At 41.1% G+C, this 21811-nt stretch overlaps 3 protein-coding genes across 9 annotated transcripts in view; 1 reads left to right on the top strand and 2 right to left on the bottom strand.

Annotated features, from left to right (window-relative positions):
- The window catches only part of pex14 (peroxisomal biogenesis factor 14), a 78883-nt gene extending 77085 nt beyond the window's left edge, over window positions 1–1798 (bottom strand). For 2 of the 6 annotated variants that reach the window (XR_015089510.1, XM_086051226.1), the window contains exon 1: window positions 1580–1792. Coding sequence is in view for 5 of the 6 variants with exons in the window: in XM_086051226.1 (XP_085907352.1) it covers window positions 1580–1615 (36 nt within the window). In the remaining variant the exon portion in view is untranslated. Of the gene's footprint in view, window positions 1–1241; window positions 1555–1579 lie in introns of those variants that run through there. The other 4 variants (XM_086051260.1, XM_086051218.1, XM_086051242.1 and 1 more) reach the window with 4 other exon arrangements.
- Window positions 1799–1880: 82 nt separating this feature from the next.
- dffa (DNA fragmentation factor, alpha polypeptide) lies at window positions 1881–8410 on the top strand. The gene is made up of 6 exons (XM_086051272.1): window positions 1881–2052; window positions 4285–4443; window positions 4562–4716; window positions 5037–5244; window positions 5670–5788; window positions 7654–8410. Exons 1-6 carry the CDS (start codon window positions 1959–1961, stop codon window positions 7879–7881), a joined length of 963 nt encoding a protein of 320 aa, XP_085907398.1. The 5' UTR covers window positions 1881–1958; the 3' UTR covers window positions 7882–8410.
- Window positions 8411–13347: 4937 nt separating this feature from the next.
- masp2 (MBL associated serine protease 2) lies at window positions 13348–20587 on the bottom strand. Of its 2 annotated transcripts, none has more exons than XM_086051295.1 (6): window positions 20454–20587; window positions 20164–20324; window positions 19926–20103; window positions 16597–16728; window positions 13747–13943; window positions 13348–13564 (listed from the first exon to the last, which is right to left on the bottom strand). In XM_086051295.1, exons 2-6 carry the CDS (start codon window positions 20263–20265, stop codon window positions 13385–13387), a joined length of 789 nt encoding a protein of 262 aa, XP_085907421.1. In that variant the 5' UTR covers window positions 20266–20324; window positions 20454–20587; the 3' UTR covers window positions 13348–13384. The 2 variants fall into 2 exon arrangements, with proteins under 2 accessions (XP_085907421.1, XP_085907412.1); XM_086051286.1 differs by having other exon boundaries at window positions 20164–20386; window positions 20454–20560.
- Between the last annotated feature and the right edge of the window lie 1224 nt (window positions 20588–21811).

A 21811-nucleotide genomic window follows, 5' to 3' on the forward strand; every position in this document is an offset into this window, starting at 1 on the left:
TAGGCAATAGTAAGCCTGGTGCTTCAGCCTTTTCCTTTTTTCGGTTGTTAATTGATGTTTGAAATTATTTGTGTATTTTCTTTTCTGTTTTACGTATACAACCGAAAATAAACTACTCTTTCATTCATTCATTCATTCATAAATGGATGAGCCAAGCCTTTCACTTTGACAGTTCATGTTATGATGTAGTTGAATTTATTAAAAGATTGTGTATTCATTTTTAATATATGGATTTGTTAGGGAGAGCACTCATTTTCATCTATTTATATGTCTATATATCGATCTATCGATTGGTAAATTAATCAATTATATTTAAAGAAAACAATACTTGATTATAAGTTCATGCTTGGCAGATGGGGGGGTCAATTTCAGGAAAAAAATGCTTCAAACCTTGATTGCTATCAGGAGTAAAAGCAAAGAGCAAACTTGTTTTGAGTAATGTAATATAATGTACTTTTTTTCTACAAAATAAATCAATACCCTTAGGTTTTACATTAACAAGAAAACTAGCTTTGCACTCTAGGACAGGTGGTCTGTCAATTGCAGAGCACGCCCAGAGAAACCTGCACACTCCACACAAGAGCCAAGTTATTAACACAGAACATCTTGATTATCAGGCAGATGTGCTGAACACTTTATTGACTTTCTGATTTTTAGCCTGTTTTGTAGCAAATTTTGTGGCTCGGATATAATTTATAGATAAACAAATCGTAATTTGAAGCATTTATTATCCAATATTCAAGCACCTACCTTGAAAGTTGAACATGCAAAGCATTTCAAACAATGTCAAGCACACATGGGATGTGAATTTTCATTTTAGCTTGTAAATTTAGCCTTAACTTATCTCGAAAGCCACTTTCCAGTTCATCCACTTTCCTCTGGATATGCACAAGAGATAGTTTCTAAACTATAGGTGGCTGTAAAAACCGTGTTAACCACTCATGGGAAAAGAACAACTGTCACAGCGGAGCATGTATTTAAATATCTAACTTTAAAGATTAAAGGCCAATGAGAACACTTTTGCCACCCTAGTCCACATTACATAGAAAATGGCAGCATTATGAATCTGGGTATGATAACCTACATCTCATCTTGGGTGGTTTATTTCAGCACCACTAACATTTTACTGCACAACAAAATAAAAAAAAAATGGTTTTGAGGTATATAGCTTCCCGTGTTGCTTTGTTTTAGTCAACAGGGTACGGAACTTATTAAACAAACACGAAGTTGGCGAACCTTACCATCTTGACGAGGTCAACTTGTTAACTGCACATCAACACAGTCCTGACAAACGCATTTGCCCTAGTAAATAAATAACACGCGATCTAGGTGTGAGGACATATATGAGTCTGGACTAATATTTGTGGTGGAAAGTTAAGTATCTAGTCTTTATTGTGGTACCTTCTGTACGCTTTCAGGAGCTACCGAGCCTTGCTAACTAGCTATTATGCTAACAATCCCAACAGGAAAACAGACAGATGAGACCAATGTAATTGACACTTAAAGTGCACGCTGCAGTAATGCATACCCGTGTATATGCATATTAATAGGTAAGTGACATTATGTGATAACTGTTGACCTGTGCTGGTGGATCAGACTGGTCCGTGGATGCCATCTTCCTGTTAGAATCGAAGGCTGTTCGATGCTTGATTACTTCTGCCTGAGCTCAAAGTGCACTCTCGCTGACCTAAACGGAATATTTAACATTAAATTAGAATTGACTCGATAAAATACTTTTCCTGTATCTAAAACAAAATATGCACTCAATCCGCAGTTTAAACATATAATTCTTTTGGAAAATAGTTGCAGTAGTTTTGGGCAAAACTGCTCCGTGATTCGCGTAAGCAAAATCACTACATATCCCAGAGTCCTTGTCGTCAACGGCGTTCCCGTATTCGAAACTGCCAACTACCGAGAGCTGTCTCATTAACCATAATAGTTAGACGTTTCTGCGCATAATGGCGGATCGAAAGCCGTGTAAGGTGTGCAACTTTACACGCCAGAAGTCATATGGCTTGGTTGTTCCTTCGCTTGAGGAGCTGAAGGTAAAAGGTGAGATGATACACATTTTAAACACATCTTTGTTGATGAAAATCAATGGTGTAATGCATGTGTACAATTACCAAGGGTAAAATCGAATCTAATTTTAAAACTATCTAATATAAATTAGATTGTGATACACATTTGTATTGTAGATTTAAGGTACAGAAAGGTAATTAATCCTGAATTGAAGTGTTACGAAACAGTCGTTTCACCATCTGCCGTAGTGGCCACTTAAGCTTATCTCATATGATCAAGAGCTGACTTTTCGTCTAGCAACATTTCTAACGTGCTGAAACTTGTAGAAGCTGAACGTGAAATGAGTCAAGAAGATACTTACCTCCTGTCGTCTCATTCCTAAAATGCTCGTCACCACCAGGCGTTGGCCAAAAGTTTTCTGGAGTTCACTATACCTTTGGGGAGGGTCAACTCAGTGCAGTGGTGTTACCAGGATGCCAGGTGTGGGTGGGCATTAGTCTTACCTAGGGGGGCAAAAAAGTGCTACAATGCTCAAGTAAGTCGAAATCCAGTGTAGGGCTACTGCACCTTAAAACATGTTTTGTTTTCTCCTTAATTGAGATAACTGTTGTTGTATTTGGGCTAAACAAATACAAGTTTATTTGATTTTATTTGACTTAGAAGACATCCATAACTGAACAGTATGGACATGCAATTGACAATGTTTTTTTTTAAGGTGATAGAGGATGTGACAACACAAACAAAGGTTAAAACTTAGAACACAACCATAACTGATCAGTATGGACATGCCGGTGACAATGTTATTTTTGTTTTGGGTTCTGCCATCAGAACTACATCCAGTTTTGTTTGGGTGGGCAGAGCGTGTCCGTGGGTGGGCACTGACCATCCCTGACCCCCCGCACCACCCCAACACCCCTGACTCAATGTTATGTTTTTAAAGAGCCAAGCCATGCTCCTTATGTAAGATATGTTTGCATTGTCAAATCATAAGCTACTTAGGACTGCATAATGTAAAGACATCCATCAAACCATTTTCTATAGCGTTTGTCTCATTAGGGTCGAAGGTGAGCTGGACCGTTCCTAGCTGATTGGGCGAGACTTGGGCTGCACAATATATCGAAAAAATATCGATTCACACGATAATGGCCTATGCAATATGCATATCGCAAAGACATACAATAATTTTCTTATGGAATTTTATGCTTTTATCTGAATTTGACCAGTCAGATGCAAACTTAAATGCACATCGTCACCCAATAGTTGGATATTCTCTTGGGGAATTACAGTTAATGAACTAAGAACACATTGAGCTAGCTTAGTTTGCCGCATGAAAAAAAAAAGTACTTCTTTCATTAGATCCAAAACGTTTATTAATGAAATAAGGCTGCAGTAGAGGTGGGGTTGGGAAAACGTACATTTTGCAGTTATCTCTCATGGTACAGTATTGATACACAAGCAGAAAACAGAAAACAATGCTTTTCAAGTATGTAGAGTTGTGCAACAGTTCACATCAGTAATATGAAAAAAAAATGTAATTCCATATTCACTTATTTGTCATACTCGTACAGTACAGTATACTGTCGCTGTCCAATCAAAAGCATATATCTTCAATTTTTGATTATATTTATTTTCCAGAACACAACAAACACATTATTTGTGCTTTGGATAAACACACAACATTTGGATATATGTTTTCAGTGAGCAGTGACGTATGCTAATGCGTTCCCACAAGTTGGGTTTTCTTCCAATATATATGTTGATTATTGTATAATCGTGGTATCGTAATACTGTATTAGCATTATTGTTGGAAAAGTCTCGTGAGTTAATCTTCTGCGTCTCATAATAACATAGTGTATTATATTTCAAACTAAAGGTCTTTCCAACGCATGTGTGCAATACAAAAAATACAACACTTGGAGATGCTTGTTATTGTACAGTGAAATCTTCATGAAGTCATATTGTTCATTATATCGTTTAGTTTAATTTCATTTTTATCATGTTAGCTTTGATACATCATATTCAGTGGAACAAGTATACTGTACAATAAAATGAATTGGCAATTGCCCTATATATTAATCTAACACTCATAGAAGGAATTTTAAATAGGAGAATTATTCTCTTGATGTTAAAACCACATGTTTTTTTCTTTCTTTGCAAATAGCACAAGTGTTTCAGTGTCTGATCAGTATGTCCACAGCTGAGAGCAGCATATTGAGCTCAATTGATCATTGTTCTTGAAATATCATCAAATTCTGATCATTTCAGGAAGTGAGTTTCTTGGTTTCACACCACATGACCCAGTCACAGTTGTCCTTGAAGACGATGGGACAATAGTCGAGGACGAGGCCTACTTTTGGTGTTTGCCCTTAAACACAAAGTTCATGCTGCTGCATGAGAAGGAGACATGGTCGCCACTTCACAGGGGTGAGGATATTTGATTCGTAAAATGTAAATAAAATGTTTATATGTATATGTCATTGTTTTGTGGTGTTTTTTTCCTTTGACTAGCATCCTGTGCACCTCTTTATGCCTTGCATTGTAGTTGATGGTGGCACAGCGTGGATGGCGAGGGATTCTGTGATTATTGAGAGTGACGCTGTGGACGCAGCCCATGGTGCTGCATCATGGTTGGACTTGGCCCTGCAGCTGAAACAGGACCTGGCCAGCATCATCCTCATGTGTGAGGAAGACTTACAGGTGCCCGAACTATATATATACATACATATATATGTGTGTGTGTGGGGGGGGGGGTGTATATATATATGTGTGTGTATATGTATGTGTGTATATGTATGTGTGTATATGTAATTACATTTTGTAGTTGATCGTGTCAAAATATTTGACGCATGCGCAGAAAAAACTCCCATGCATAACCCTAATCAAAGAGGAAGTAAAATCTTTCTCTCCCAGGTATCTGTAATAAAATACAAATACTAATACAAACACAAACACTGCCTTGCATTATTTGTCATCTAAATGAGTACTTTATTTAAAATCAGAGTCATATGTTGTTCCAGTGCTTAGTGGACGTCCCCTGCCCCGAGCTAGCTTCTGCTCTCGGCTTCCAAGAAAAGAAGACCGAGAACCTTCAGGAAACACTGCAGAGGGTTTTGGACCGTCGGGAGGAGGAAAGGCAGTCGAAGGAGTTGCTCCAACTCTTCCTCAAAGCAGCAGAGAAAGAAGACGGACAGCCACAGGAGGTGACCAGGCAGCACAGCGAAGGAGGTACGTTGAAAGTTGCCTCTTTTTAAAATGAATACCTCTTAATACTCACAACTGTGGCTAACACAACTGCCTCACAGTCGGGGTACAAATCAGCTGAGCGCTTCCTGTGTGGAGTTTTGCATGTTTTCCCCATACTTGCCTACGTTTTCCTCTGGTACTCCGTTTTCCTCCCACATTCCAAAAATATGCATGTTTAGTTGATTTTTTTTTTTTTTTTTTTTTTTAATTGTCCATAGGTTTGACTTAGTGTGGATATCATCAAGTAACTGTATTTATTTTGGGGAAGTCACAGTGATGCCAGTAGCCACTAGGTGGAACTATTGTCACAGTTGAATAGTCTGATCCCCTTGAAGCAATTGACTCAAATGGAGCTAAAGAACCTTTGAGAGCAACGAATTCTTCTATTTGTGTTGTAATTACTTTAGTTGCTGATCTGCCTGATGGGATGGAGGTGGACCAAGCATCTGGATTCACTTCCAGGACTTTGATGGTTCTGAAAGGCAAAACAAGCCCAGAGACCAGGCTGTCCACTGAAGATCTCCAGGTAGCACACAGCCTTCAGCTTACACATTTCTTTGTACTTTCTTGAGCAATTACAAGAATTACATTTTTACATAGCACATCAATGTGTGTGTGGGTGCGCGGGGGGGTGTGTGCGTGTATGTAAAGCAATAACCTAACTGTTCATTATGTCTTGTATTCTGACACAAGGCACTCATTTCTTTAATTAAAGAGATTAAAGATTCAAACTCAGTCCATTTGCAATGACATTGCCATATTTAGTAACTTAATTCACTTCATTTCCAGTTTAAAATCTTGCCCACGATCATAGACGTATGCAAAGGTTTTTTAAAATATAATGCAGTTGTCTAACTTTAAACACAACTTTGCTAAACTCTTTTCCAGAGCTGGGCACTTGACCCTTTTTTGCCGGTCCGCGTCCTCCGTCCTTAGTCATAAAAATTATCGTCCCCGACCAAGTTCCGCCCCTAAAAAAAAAAAAGCGTACGTGCGTGACGCCGCAGAAGAGATGGTTGTATGTGTGTAAGTAGAGAGTTCTAATGTAACTCTCTACTTACACACATACATACTGAATAGTCAAGTTCAGCATTAGCTTCAATGATATCTGGCGCCATCAAGCGTCGTGAATGGGTATAATGTTTAGAGCCCGAATATAAAACGACCCCCACTTTTTCAGTCTTATTTCAATGCAAAAAACACCGTCTTATATTCGGGCCAATACGATATTTTCCATTTCACATTTAAATAACCCTATCAGAAATATTCCCATTATGATTTTTACACTTTTACACTCACCATTACTGTTAGGACCAAAATATTCAACCAATACCATGATATGAATTTCAGGCCATATTGCTAAGCCCTCAGTCTCTGTTTGAAGCTGTTAAGTGCAAAAATATTTACATCTTACATTTATGTACAAAGAACATGTGCATGAATACAAAATTTAAAACATTTTTGTGTATTTACTATATTTATATACTATGACACATAATAACATATTTATACATGATGCAAGTAATACAGTAGGTCAATTGCCTCACTTGAACCCTTTTAAAATCCTTGAAAAAGAACGCCCTCCCTCACAAAACCTCTTTAGTGTACCGGTACTTGTATTATTAAAGTAATAGTTTGAATGTATTTGATGGTATGATGTCATTTTCTGTCATATTTGCAAATGTTGTATGTTGTAAATGCACTGGAGCTTCATTTGAAGAAAATCGCAAATTAAATCGAAATCGCAATATTTGTCAGAAAAATCACAATACAATTTTTTCCTAAAATCGTTCAGCCCTACTTTAGGTCTCAGACGTTTACACTTCATTTATTTGCTCTTCTTTTTTATGGCTCTGTTATGGCCGCCCCCAGGGATCGCCGAAAACTAGTGGATTAACACTTATTCCACAGATGCAATATTTATCAGAATGTGCTGTTTCAGCTAGTGGGCTTGCATAGAACATATTCTCGAAAGAATTTAATGACGTTTCACAAGTTTAGCATTAAGACAAAGTCCTCATTCCCCTCTTTTGCTGGGATTTCTTGACAACTCTCTCCATGCAGCTTCAAACTACACTGCCGTTACTTAGAGCATTTTCACGCACGGTCCTCTGGTGTAGTGGAAAATGGACCACCCTAAATTGATATGGGTAGGGCTAAATCCAGCAAACCAAGAAGGTCCAGTGTAGCCAACACGAGGCTGTAGTTTCCTGAAATGCACCGAATGTAATCTTTCATGGTCTCTGTACTGACCTTTCATACAATGTGCTTATCTCTTAGATGTGTTTGCCAAATGATAAATTGTACAACTCCAGGCACGTCTAACTTGGGAGGTTGCTTTGTATTTTTGTTGAGGCATTTGCATTCAAACGAGACCTTTTCTGTGTTAAGATGGTGGTGGCCAAAGGGGCGGAAGTTATGCAGCGGGTGCTCGGCTGGGACAAAGTCAGGACGTCGACGCTGCTTCAAGACTGCGAGGCAGAGCTAAAACGACGTCTTCAGCAGGTCCAGGCCGTGCAGTCTATGAGGAGCAACATGCCGCAGGGGAACAGCGGCCAGCCGCCTAATGAGAAGAACGACGAGGAGTGCGAAGCAACACCGCCTCAAAGGGGCAAATAGTCTGTTACCTTACTTGAGCACAGACTCCTAAGAGCTTACGCTGACCGCTTCAGGGCCAGCAGAATGAATTCGCACTGGGTTACTGATACTATTTTTACCACAGGATCTCGTATAAATGTCAACAAGGTTGGTGTTTGTAGCATTTGGTACAACTTTTAAACCACTTAAATGCTTTGGCCTCAAGCAGAAGTGGAGGGCTTTGCACAAGTTGTGTTTTTTATTGAACAAGCGGCTGTGAAACCAACATCACATGCATTTGTGTGAGGCTTAATGTCTAACTGTTGTCATCTGATATGAGCGGGTACATTTTTAGTCACTGTGGATCAACTTAATTACATGAGTACAATTGATTTGTTGGTTTTAATGTGAAAAAAATGAGCCCGGAGTCTCAGTTGGAGATGTGTTTCTGTACTGTTTTTTCTAGATGGAAGCCAGTAATCTTTTGAATATTAAGAGTCTCTGTTGTCATATTCTTGTAACTGGCTCTTTACTTTCCCATTTGTCCGTAAAGAGCTCCATTCCTATCGTCCGTTTTCTCTTGTCATTTGGGTCACGGGTGAGCTGGAGTCTTTTACGGCTGACCTTGGGCAAGTGGTGGAATGCATTTTGGATTGGTCACAAGCCAGTCAGGGCACATAGACAAGCATTAACGCCCCCATTCACACCTATGGACTCTTTAGTGTCTTCACTTAACCTAACATGCATAATTCTGGATGTGGGAGGAAGACAGAGTACCGAGAGAAAACCCATGTGAGGACCGGAATAGCATCTGCACACAGGAGGGCCTGAGCCAAGAATCCAACTCATAATTTAGACTGTGAGGCAGAACTAACACTTTCTGTCTGATAGTGATTAATCTATCAAAATGCAGCAATTTTGTGGCAATTGAGAAATAAGATTCTTAATTTGAACGTGGGGCTGGGTGAATGTCATCACTCCCGTGTTGCTGGTTTGAGTGCCAAGACTTTGTTTCTTGTCGGGTTTCTGTGCAAAGCGGTATGGCTGATTGGTTGAGTGATAGAAATGCAGCGCAAGATCGGGCTGTGAGCAAAATTATTTAAAAAAAAAAAAAAAAAAAACATTTTCATAATATATACAGTATGCAAAGAGTGACAATATATTTGCCTATAGCCTGACCTTGCTTGAGATAGCGCTATAGTCGAGTGCACAGACTAATTTATCATTTTCCTAATAAAGAGTTAGACAAGATAAGATGTTCTTCATTTCATAATATGCAAGCTTCATTGCACACGGCCAGGCAACAATCGTGGGTAACGGCAATGCCGCTTCATCTTTGAGTTGTCAAGCCAGCGTGAGGCTGTAAGTCTATACCATGATTCTGAAATGTAGGTCTTGTTTGGTAGACACCTGATGCAGGCCCATGTGAGTCATGTAAGACATGATCTTCTCTCCAGTAAACACACATAACGGTGCATTTGATTTTTCACAAGGGTGAGCCGTTAAAGCTGGGCCTCTCACGTGGCTTCCTCTCAAATGCATGCTGCAAGAATTGCTACTGTTCACATTTGTATTTTGGATGTTATTGCTCAAAATGATCAAATAATTCAAATCTAATACAGTGGAACACCTCAAAAGTTCAACCAAATTCGTGTGGAAAATTAGGCTATGAAATCAAATAAAACTTGAGAGTTCAAGGCAATCCATCATGGGTGATGTCACAAGAGACCACAGAGACCACTCGATGCAAAAGTTGGAAAGGTGCAAATAAATACCCGAATTAATTACCGGTAAATATCAACAGGCATTATTTATTCCAGGAATACTGTTTATTAAACACCACAAAGTGGTGTATGGTATCGCGCTGCAAATCTATTCCCTTTGTCTAGATGGCATATACTATACAATTGTGACAATTGTATAGTTTTAAGTCTACAATTGAATTGTAGACATAAAACATTTCATAAACAATTTTTATGATGCTGACCGTTTAAGCCACTTCACTTTATTTTCTATGGGGAACATTTTTAATGAAATTGTCTTGAAGTCAACCTAAATCACGGAGCAGAGTGTGATTGTGTGAAATAAAAAAAACACTGTCGAAACCAGTCAGAAAAATGAAAAAGAACAAGTCATTTTTAATCAGTGGAACCCTGCCTGTATTTTGTCAATATATTCATGCATATGAAGCAGACGAGAAGCACGTTGGCAGCATATGCTACCGCTAGACATCTTAATGGGTGTCATGGTGGGCGTAATTCCTGCGGAATTATATCCGACTGGGCTGCTCTGTGTGCGACCGATTATGTCGGGATTAGATTTTTCAATCATACTGTAAAGTCTGAAAGTGCAAACTACACGTTTGCATTGTGAGCAACCATGATAGCGGACTTTAACGATCAGATTTGTTGTCGTGAACAATTCTACCTAGGGTGGCAGGAGGTTCAGTTGGAAGGGCAGAGACTCCCCACTACCCACCCACGCACACACGCATGCACAGTGCACACGTACGCAAATGCACGCACACGTCGAATTCAGGTTTCATTTTCTGAATTCCCTCGTTTTTTTTACTGATGTCACATGAATAAAATGGTTTAATATTGAGCACTAATCTGTGTAGGCTATACAATAATTCTCAATTGGGGCTGCCACAAACAAGTATTCTGCTAATCAACTAGGCGCCAATTGTAGTTGCTAGCGCTTGACAAATCGGATCATATGTAAATCGCAGAATATCACACTAGCGAGCAGCTGTTCTTATATAACCATCTTTGCCTATTTTACAGCCCGAATTATATGATGTATATGTACAAACTAAAAATTAATACAATTAAAGATACACTTGATTGGGCTGATTGGGATGTCAGCACTAAAGTACACCCGCCTAAAAGAATCTGTAGTGGGCTTTTTATGGGTTTTTTTGTGATGACTAATGCCGCAAATTGGCACGCCCACTTTTGGGGCGTGTTTTTTTTTCCACGTCACGTCATCACGGGGAGGCAAACATTGTTATCCATGTTGTTTCTTGTTTTGGTTTGTCACGTTCTGTTGTCACCTAGTGTCTGAAAGTGATTCATTGCCACTAAAATTCATTTGCACATTCCTACTCTTGTCCATTTCAAACCATGAAAATATAAAAGCGGGCGGCACAATATTTAGTTTTTATCCATCCATCCATTATCGATACCGCTTATCCTCACAAGGGTCGCGGGGCGTGCTGGAGCCTATCCCAGCTGTCTTCGGGCCGTGGGCGGGGGACACCCTGAATTGGTTGCCAGCCAATCGCAGGGCACACAGACAAAAGTCCGTACTCACAATCACACCTTGGGGCAATTTAGAGAGTCCAATCAACTTACCATGCATGTTTTTGGAATGTGGGAGGAAACCGGAGTACCCGGAGAAAACCTACACAGGCACGGGGAGAACATGCAAGCTCCACACAGGGAGGCCGGAGCTGGGATTGAACCCACGACCTCTGAACTGTGAGGCGGACGTGCTAACCAGTCGTCCACCGTGCCGCCCAAGCTAATATTATTTTCCTGATAAAAAAAAATACATGAATTGAGTTTGTTATTGAAACAGAGACCCTCTCGGCTCTCTGATCTCTTTTAAGATGATGATAAATTTAACTTCGATTGAACTTTGCAGCTTGTTTCCTCCTACATTCCAAAAACATGCATGGTAGGTTAATTGAACTCTGATCCGCGTTTTCGTCTAGATGGGTATAGCCGGAGATTTACGTCTTCACCGTGTTGCAACGGGGGGAATATACAGCCGTTAAAAAACCCCGGCTGCGTGTAGAAAAAAGGCCTAAATTGCCCCTAAGTGTGATTGTGAGTGCGAATGTTTGTTTGTTTCTGTGTGGCCTGCCATTTGCTGGCAACCAGTTCGGGGAGTCCCCTGCCTACTGCCCGAAAACAGCTGGGATAGGCTCCAGCACGCCCGCAACCCTGCTGAGGATAAGCGATTAGGATAATGGATGGATGGGCATTTTACGAACATTTTCCGGTCCGTTTATCGCCTTCCGTCGTCCGTCTATCCACCTTTTTGTCTGGCCGGAACAAATAGTAATCGCCTATAGGCCAGTCCGACTATCATTTTAAACGGTCTTCCATTTGTGTTTGCTTCTACAAACTATGACCAACTACTACTGGCAACCCCCACCCCGCTGAGAGATATTTGCAACAAAAGACTCACCGTGGCATGGAAGCCTCGCCGCGGCCCGACTAAATGCGTCCCCTTTTAGGACTGAGGAGCTGTCAAAAAGCCTCAGCCGCGGCCAACGGGAAATGGCGACCTCGCCGTGGCCATTGAAGCCTCACCGCTCTACCAGAACTGGGCATTCCGCAGATGTGAGGGACCAGTCCGTCCGTCCGCCTATGACAGACGCCCATTTTGTAGGCGCTAAACGATTGACAGGAAACTTAAAAAATACTAAGCCTAGTCGGAAGATGATTTTTATGTAATCGTCTATTTTCGCGGTGAGGTTTTAAGCACACTTTTGATACACTATATGAAGACAACATAGGGAACAGTTATTATAACTTTTATAACTTTAGTATTAATAGATTTATCGCCACCATGGGTGTCAAAACATTTGGTAAGGGTGGCAGCTGCCATGATGCATTCTAGTGACGCTAACTTCAAACTTGATTTCGTTTCACTTTCAAAACGTTTTCCACTGAGATCAATTATACAGTATTTGGAATAATTTATTCCACTGTTCCACACATGATAAAACCCTTCGTGACTGTACAAGCAATGCTTGATTATTGATTCTGAACTCTGAACTCTGCCTTCTGTTAACAAGTGACAAGCATATGGCAGTATCCAGACAGCAACTAGCACAAAATATAACAGCCTACATCTTGAGTCAGTGATAGGCCTTGTCAAACACACACACAAAGAGATTAACCCAAATGTACAATACCAGTCACACCTTTTAAGCCCAAATTAGTTGAAGCAGCACAACAGTTACTATGCTGATTTGTTACAATGTCGGCCTAATTCTACATTATTCACAGAAGAAGTCATGAAAAGAAATGACTAAATCAATACAAGGATGCTTCTTTGGCACCTCAACACTCTTATGTGTGCTCCTATTTGCCCCACTTGCTGGGCGGAGGTGGATGAAATGCTAGTGAGCAAGTGCAAAAGTGCCAAATTAGAAGCAATTTCATGGTGGTGAAGCACCCTATAATAACTGTTTTGACATAGAAGTAGAGTTGGAATTATGGAGGAAGAAACTGCATAATGTATCAAGGTTAAAGGTGTAGCTTTCACAGATGCTTGGGTCCTAGACTTATTTTTCTTTAAACTTCACTGATGCCTAAATGCATCTTTGTCTTTAGCTAAAATAAAGCGCTATTTGATCAGCTCATTCACACTGAGGAATTACTATATCATGGGTATATCAAAAAGCCTGTCCAATCGCAGAACATCAAGAAAATACGATTCAACGAAAATGTCAAAAACGGTTGTGCCTAGAGTGCATTAATAAAACACCGATTATTGTAGGCTCTGTTATTTTTATTAGACGACACACTCAAGTTTCGGTTTTAGCGACGGTCGCAGACTTCATACTTGAATACTTGATCATCCATCCTTTGTTTTTCCCACTCGAGTCGGACCTGAATGCAACATACACTTGGTGGCTTCCACTTTGGATGCTGTCTGGTGCTGTCGAGCCGCAGTACGGTCCGTACTCTCGTCCGGCCGTCGAAATCTTCCAAACAACAAGCAGTGAGGGTGATTTATGAAAAGTACTACTGGTGTTAAATATGCAGTAGACCACATGGGCCAACAGTACATCACCTTAGCGAGGCAAAGACAGCGACAGACTGCCTACGCACGCGTGAGGACGAATACATTGTTGGGTCACTGTGGCTTGCAAGTCACATGACTTACCTTCAACATATCGTATGGACAGGGGACGTCTGGGTGTCCCTCGATGTCAAAAGGCTCTATAAAATCCAGGATTATATTGTGGCCCTCTGGAAGAACGATGGTGTGGTTGCAGTGACTCATGGGCGGATATGGGCTCGGGTAGCCTGGACTTGTCAGATTTCCTGACACGTTGGTCAACTTCTGACTGAGGCACGGCACTGTTGAGATACACCATACAAACATACTGCTGTGTTAGTTACATTTGTGTTCACAATACTTTCATAAGTTTTGAGTTGCGAGTTTTCAGCATAGTACAACGTTTTGCCGCAACCCATCGCACCAGAGTCTATTTTGCCATATCTATGCCGTCAAACTTCTCACTCCGTCCCTAGGGGAGATCTCTGACAGCCTGCGAAGCGAACGCATTTTGGCCAATTGTATCCGCAATTTTCACCACGACACACCGATACAGAGTCCGCAACACTGTCGATGCTGCACTGATCCGCCTATCAATCTTCCGCTCCATTCTCCCCTTACCCGTGAAAAAGATCTAAAGATGTTTAGACTCCCTCACCTGGGGCAGGATCTCATTCCTGAACTGAAGAAGGCACTCGACCCTTTTACGACTGAGGACCATCGCCTCATATTTGGGCCTGGAGTCTGACCTCCAAGGTCCCATCTTCGGCCGAACATCACCCCTCTTAGCACCTCACCCCCTTAGCCCCTCCCATTCATCAGGAGTTCATCATCCAGCCCCACTTCCAGGCCTGGCTCCAGAGGGTGACCTGTGTCCAAGTGGAGGTTCTTGAGGCGTGATCAATTTCTTGAGTCAAGATCAGTTTCAGAAGCCCAAAACCTTAGATAGTTACGTTCTCATCCACCGAATTCAAGAGGCACATCTTTGTCTGCTCCAAGGTAAGCAATGTTCATATAATATTATGCTGTTATTAGCTAAACAAAGTGAGTGAGACTCACTTAGGATTGGGCTCAATTATGTTTGGATTTGTTTTGTCTGTGCCATTTTGTCTAATGGCATAGTTGCCTTATTCGTGTATTTACTTTTTGGAAAACAATATATAACTATTTTTATGAAGTGCATTGGTATTTCTATTGAAACAGCAGGTAACAGCAGGATAAAAATTAATTTGGCAATGATGCTTTTAGGCTAACGATTCGTAATTGCCTTTGGAAAACAATGGAAAGCACTCAATATTACTAGACAGTAAGAGAGTAGGTCAGCTATAGTTTTTTTAATATGTAGCCAACCACTTGATTAAAATAAAAAAAACACTATGACAGCGTTCCAACCTTTAATTTAGAAACATCTCATAAAGTAGAAACGTTGTTTCTTTGGCTTAGCTTGCTTTAAAAAACCCAAAATATATATATACATACATATTTTAAATAAGAATACATATTTCAATCGGCTCCTTCTGGCACCATAATTAATGGCATTCATTAAGGTTGCATTAGTGACGCAGCAAGTGTGCAGATGTTGTCCCAGACAATACAATTGATTGTTGCAAAGATGCTGTAATTGATATAATTAGTAAAATCTGTGGGCAGATAATCTTTTTATATTTTTTTTGCCTATTCATTGCATGCATTTAAGAACACCACTCTGAGGCTCGATAAATGTACTATAACCCAAAGTGACTCAACAAAAAATCTTGGTGTTATATTTGATCCAACTCTGTCTTTTCAAATGCACATTAAGAATATTACTAAAACCGCATTTTTCCATCTCTGTAATATTGCTAAAATTCGTCCAATTCTGTCGAATAGTGATGCAGAAATTTTAATCCACACGTTTGTTACGTCTCGCCTCGATTATTGTAACGTTTTGCTCTCTGGTCTTCCCATGTCGAGTATTATGCTGCTATGGAGATTTCTACATTGACCATTGGGCCCCTGCTCACCTCACCGATGTCATCTTCCTGCAGCACTTCATTTGATTAACCATCACATCGGTTTAACAAACATTGTATAGTACTATAATGTGTGTTCAATGTTGCCCACTTGGCATCCATTGCAGCCTGATCATCCTGGAAGGGGGATTCCATCTGTGGTCCCTTCTCAAGGTTTCTCACTTTTCCCCAGATGTTTTTTTTTTTAGTTTTTCCATGCCCTCCTGGGGGTTGAGTTCAGGGGATGTCGCGATCTGGTGCATAGGGCATATGTGAAGCCCTTTGAGACTTTCCTGTGATTAAGGGCTATATAAATAAATTTGACTTGACTTGACTCATTGCATGATTTATTTTGTCTCCCTTCTTTCTCCTCCAGCAAATAACGATCAAGTCAAGGTACGTCAAATCAGTAATTGTGATGCATTACCTCATGTCAGCACGCTATTAGTGTTGCACACAGGTATCAATTTTTAATGCCAATTTGAAGTTGCCTCTCACTGGAGAATCAACAGAAATTACTAATTAGTTTTCTCTTTTGGCATTTGGCAGAGATCAAATGCTTTATACAATTTGACTGTTAAAATCGAACAACACCTGCCAGAATCTAGACCTCTTACAAATGGACTAGACTGTGTAGTTGCGATGAATTATTATTATTATATCTATTTTTTTTGGGGGGGGGGTGCTAAAAGCAGACTGTACTCTGTACTGGTCCCCATCGCAGAGCACGTAGCGCATAGAGACAGACAACCATTCACACCATCACAGAATAGGAACTGAATCCATGCTGTACGGTGGAACAGTGGGGCAAGTGAACCTAGTCCACAACATCAGTGATACTAGTACAGTAAGGTCATTTATTTATTTTGAAGTGATTATTTCCAGTATGTATCTTTTTCAAGCGGCTTTTATCTAATTAGGCTCTCTTAAGAGGTTGTATTAAATCAGAGTTCATCTCGCTCACCTGTACAAGATCTTTTGTTGTGATGGAGAAGATATCCTGGCCTGCATGTGCAGTAATACCCACCAATGTAATTGTGGCAGAAATGGTCGCAGCTTCTCTCCTCGTGTATACTGGACCGACACTCATTGATGTCTGCAGAAGACAGTGCAATCAGAGGGTAAAGGTCTTGGACCTTGGTCTTGTCTTGGACTAAATGATCATCAATTGATTGTAAAAGATTGGTCTTAATTGGAGGATGAGGGTCAACTACTATCATAGAGAAAATTTGATATTAAAATATTGTAAAAAAAAAATAAATAAATACATTTCACAACCCAAATTCAGCTTTTTCAAATGAGATATCATATCACCATATTGGTTGGGAACTATAGTAGTGGGATTCAATTTACTTCAAGTTTTAAAAAAGGGAGGGACTAAGTAAGGGCACAGATGGATTTTAGTACGGCCCACTAATCGTCCCTCATGCGTGTGACGTGGTTGCGAGGCGGCCAAAGTTCATCTCAACCTACTCGGCGAAATGGACAAATGGCAAAAATACTTAAAGTGCGCCGCTAGTTACCCAACTGCGCAGGAGATTTTTCAACAGGAGATACAGTGCAAGTTCTACTAGTACAACAAGTGGTGAGACCCAGTAACGCGAGTAGCATCAGAGCCAGCACACCGGCGAGTGATGCCAGCATGTCGCTTGACTGTCCGCTGCTGGAGGAGTGCTGGAGCTGGGCACTTGACCATTTTTTGCCGGTCCGGCCACGACCCTCCACCCTTGACTTGGGTACTTTTCCGGCCCTCCGGCCATATTCATAAACATTTTCGGCCCCCGCCCCATTCCGCCCCCCGACCCAAAAAAAAAAAAAAAAAAAGGAAAAAAGTGTCCGTGATTGACGTCGCTGCGGGAGGGACGCTAATGGCAGAGGCTTTTTAAGAATCATTAGCTGGCTAATTTATCATTTGAACTCGCTGTGGACACGCTTCAGTAGTATTTACCCAACTGCGTGCTTCTTTGCATTGCGAGCCCCGGGGTTGGATTTGTCGTATTGTATAATTATTTGGGTCCAATGATTATAGAGAAGAGTCGTAGAAGAAGAATTTGCAGAAGTCGTAGTCAAGTTACTTATTTATTTTGCACACTTCCCCTCCTTCCCGGCCTTCAAAATAAAAGCATACCAGCAAACCACTATACACTGCAGGTTTGCTATGGCGTATTTCCGGGAAGTAGTGAACGCTAGAAAAAGTGCATGAACTCCACCTTGATGTGCTAGCGGCTGAATGTACTCGTGGACACAAATTGTTTTGAAACAAGTCGGGGGGCGTTGCTTCAAAAAGACAGCAACAACAATGCATATCGTGCCTGCTACAACCATAAAGGGATGACTAGACGATGCATTTAATGTTATTGCGAAAACGATCTTCAAGGTGGCGGCTAAGGGGGAACGTGGGTGAGTTGCTTATTTACTTCGAGTGATGGGACTTTGCAGCAGCAGCAACGAGCTGCGTGGCTCATCCGTCTCGCAGTGTGGGACACTGTATGTCATCGCAACATGTGAGACAGCAACGTGCGCTCAAGAGTGTTTGTATTTGCTCATTGTCACATCGCGTAACCCGCGCCTTCCACCTGCAACTGGGGCATACCATTACAAGAGGGGGCGGAGGGGCTATACCATAATCCCTATAACAGCAGCTGTCACTCGCGCAGACGCAGGAGTAGAAAGAAGCCTAAAAAGAAGCCTTTCAGCGAGTAGGCTGAGATGATTTTTGGCCGCCTCGCGAGCACGTCACACACATGAGGGCCGATTAGTGGGCCGGACTAAAATCAACTTCCGGCCATGCTTAGTCCAGCCATTTTTTTAATTTGTCACCCTCCACCCCTCCGCCCCAAAAATGGGCATCTGGCCGGGCCGGAGGGTCCGACCGGTCCGGCCCAGGGATGGACTGCCCAGCTCTGGCTAATGCAAACAAGTATTGCTATCTTGGTAAAGTTCAACAGCTGTAAAAAAAAAAACTAAAGAAAGTAACGCTTTGCTGCTCCTGCGCGATTTGTTTCGCTGAGGGTGTTCCAGTCGGTGCTCCGGAAGCGGATGGAAACCTGAGAGCCAATCAGCAACCCGAAGGGCTGACAAATGGAAGCGCTCCCTGGACCAGGTGTCTCCACCCATTCGTTCATAGACTGACCTCTTTCACGTCCGCTGCATTAACATACTGTATAAACAATGACCGCTGTTAAATTAGTTACATTACAACTCTCAACCCGTTCACTTCTTAGCCATCCAATGAGCTTTAAATAAACCTCTGACGTTAGCATCTCTCCCGCGGCTTCATGCACGGATGTTTTTTTTTTTTTTTTTTTTGCTGGGTGGGGACAGATGTAAGGACGGAAGCGCTTTAAAAGGACGGGGTCGGAGAACGATAATTATTATGAATAAGGACGGAGGGATGACGCCGAAAGGGTACTCAGGTCGCGGACGGAGGACGGACCGGCAAAAAGGGGTCAAGTGCCCGGCTCTGATAAGTGTTGTTCATTGTCAAAACAAATCAAGATGAAAGGCTGCTCACTGGCATGCGCACCACTGTCTGAATATAATTTGTTCTAGTGGATTTTTTGCTGCTGTTCAAAATTTATTGTCTGTTGTAACTTACTTGGCCAGTAAAGTTGATTCTGATATTCAGTCTGATTCTGAAATTGAGGACTCCCTTCACAGTGAAATACTGATGTGAATCCAAGGTTAGACTTTGTTTTATTTGTGGTGCAACGGTACATTTATTCATATTCGGTACACTGCTTTACACGGAACGTCCTACACGGAACATAGAAGGTATATAAGGGAATTAATTTCTTAAATAGAAATTAGAAGCGATAGAAGTAAAACATATTTCTTGTATTTTGTAGAATTGGAATATTTAATTTGATGACATAAATTTTTGTACATGCAGTTGTCATGCCCATAGTCCGTTTCTTAATGTACTCTGAAAGGCACCTTAAATGTTGAATTTAAAGACTATTTTTGAGTACCTGTACTATATTTTTCTTTAATGTGCTTAACATACATGAAACTGGGTTGTGATGTGAAGTCATCGGTGTGTCAAGAATCAATGAATCATTTATATTTTAATACATATTTTTTTCTGTTACTAATTACTGTAAATGAACACGTGTGTGTTAAAAGTCCAAGACCAAATTTAAACATTACTAAAGATATAATTTTTCAAGAGATTTAGAATTTGTAATCTTATCATTTGTAATTTGACCAGTGTAATAGAAAACAGCCAGATTCAGGCAAATGTGCGCCTTCAGCAAAAAAGAAAAAAAAAAAAGACTCACTATTCTACATCACCTTCTGATGTGTAAAATGCTTGGAAGCCGGTGAATCGCTCCTCATTAGAGTAGTCGCTCCTAAAGACCACTGACATGCGGTTGCCGGCTGACAGGATGACGGTGTTCCTCGGGGTGCTTTCATCGTTCTTCTCTTCTTCTCCACAGAACCTCACGGTATCATTCCCCTCTGCCAAAACCTGTTTAGACAGGGTCAAGGCGCTTCTAACCAACAATCAAATTGAGTAAGGAGACCGTACCTGAGTGTAGTCGTATTCGCACAGATTTGAGGGTTCGACGCTGAAGTGGGTGAAGTAGAGTTTGACCCTGTGGCCCTGTGGGACGGTGATGTTCCACACCATGTACGTGTTATCAGGGTATGGCTGGGGGAAGTTGGGGGTGGTAAAGTTGCCATATAAGCCTGTCATTTCCACGCTCAGCGACACATGGAAGAGGCAGAATAGGACAAATACGCAGCCACCACTATCACGATTATGTGTGAGTGCAGCAGTTTGAAGGAATATTGTGTTAAAAACAAAATGACGCTCACCTGGTCATGTTGACATCAGTTTTCTCTCTTTGAATTGTGCCCCGCTCAACTCAGTGCTCTCCGGGTAATTGAACCTGTGTGTCCTTCCTAGCTGACAGTTAGGTAAACAAAGTACGACAGGCACATGATCAGCGTCATCATCATCATCACCCACCTCCCCTGGTCACAGATGTCAGAGGAGCTAGACATCAATAGTATGTTGAAACTTCTAATCTTGTTGCTTCATCACAGCTTTACAAGTCGGAACGAGGACTGACGGCTCATCGCCGACCTTATAAAACATACAACACATTTATAAAAAGAAATGACACCAGAAGTAAATATAACTTTTTCCCAATGACTCAGCACTAAATGGAATACCTTCAGCCTCGCCCATATGTTTTCCAAGTAAAAGCCTTTTTACCCAATGCAAACAAAACCAACTGCAGTTAAACCCCAAATTATTAATATCCTGGTCAAATGAATTTAGATTGAAAATGAATGAGCCATGCTGGCCAATGCTTTGTGAAAGATGAATCATGACGATAATGCGGGTGGAAACAAGGACGGGAATATTGTTTGGTGGCATATGTTGGCATCTTACAAAAAATATCAACAAATACGACCGGCAGGACAGAAGGAAAAACAGAAAGTGCTCGGACTTAAAAGGAGATGATTATACAATTGCGATGGTGCGACCCATGGAGCCTTAATTGCTGCTCCACCGTTATGGATGGCAGGCGCAGTGACGACGCCAACTACAGTTCAATGCCAACTACTCGTACTTAACGCAGCACATTGCGTACGCATCTTTCACGCCTGTTTTGTGCGCATGCAGCTTTGATAAGTCCGGCCGCAGTACACTTGCGCAATTTTTTACCATCAAGTTTTTTTTTTTGATAGGTCACATACTTTGCGCAGGAAGTTGCGTACGCATCTTTCAGGCCCCGTTCTGTGCGTACGTAGCGTTGATAAGTGAGACCCCTGCTCATTAATAATAATCTTTATCTTTTGGTGGTTTGCTCACAGACTTTCCCAAAAATAGTTATGCTTCTCTTTTATAAAAGTGGGGATGAAATTGGGTTAAGATATGCAAAACCTAGTGAAATTTCATGACCCGAAACCTCTGATCCTATAATAGCCCATTGTACAGGTAGGTATTCTTTATCTGGAAAAGATACAAAGAGGCAGAAGACTGGAATAAGTTATGTTGGGACAAATATTAATGCAAAGTATGTCATTTTTTTTTTTACCGTTTAAACGTGAGCCAGTTTTTCATAATTCGCCAAACAACAAACAAGCGATGGCAACAATGGTTTGGAGGAGGTAACAAGATGTGTAAATTGTTATTCATATGTGAAAAGACATGTTGGACATTG

This window comes from Filicampus tigris, chromosome 1 (assembly GCF_054856515.1).
Source record: "Filicampus tigris isolate MCC_2025a chromosome 1, RoL_Ftig_1.0, whole genome shotgun sequence".
Lineage (NCBI taxonomy): Eukaryota > Metazoa > Chordata > Actinopteri > Syngnathiformes > Syngnathidae > Filicampus > Filicampus tigris.

Bases quoted from the DNA above. Each gene is read 5' to 3' on its own strand.
- dffa (XM_086051272.1), top strand. From the start codon at position 1,959: ATGGCGGATCGAAAGCCGTGTAAGGTGTGCAACTTTACACGCCAGAAG. The intron at 4,717-5,036 runs GTGCCCGAACTA...ATGTTGTTCCAG, and splicing joins TGTGTGAGGAAGACTTACAG to TGCTTAGTGGACGTCCCCTG. The intron at 5,245-5,669 runs GTACGTTGAAAG...TAATTACTTTAG, and splicing joins CAGGCAGCACAGCGAAGGAG to TTGCTGATCTGCCTGATGGG.
- masp2 (XM_086051286.1), bottom strand. The intron at 16,729-19,925 runs GTGATGTAGAAT...TGTCTTCTGCAG, and splicing joins AGCATTTTACACATCAGAAG to ACATCAATGAGTGTCGGTCC. The intron at 13,944-16,596 runs GTGAGCGAGATG...GTATCTCAACAG, and splicing joins CAACAAAAGATCTTGTACAG to TGCCGTGCCTCAGTCAGAAG.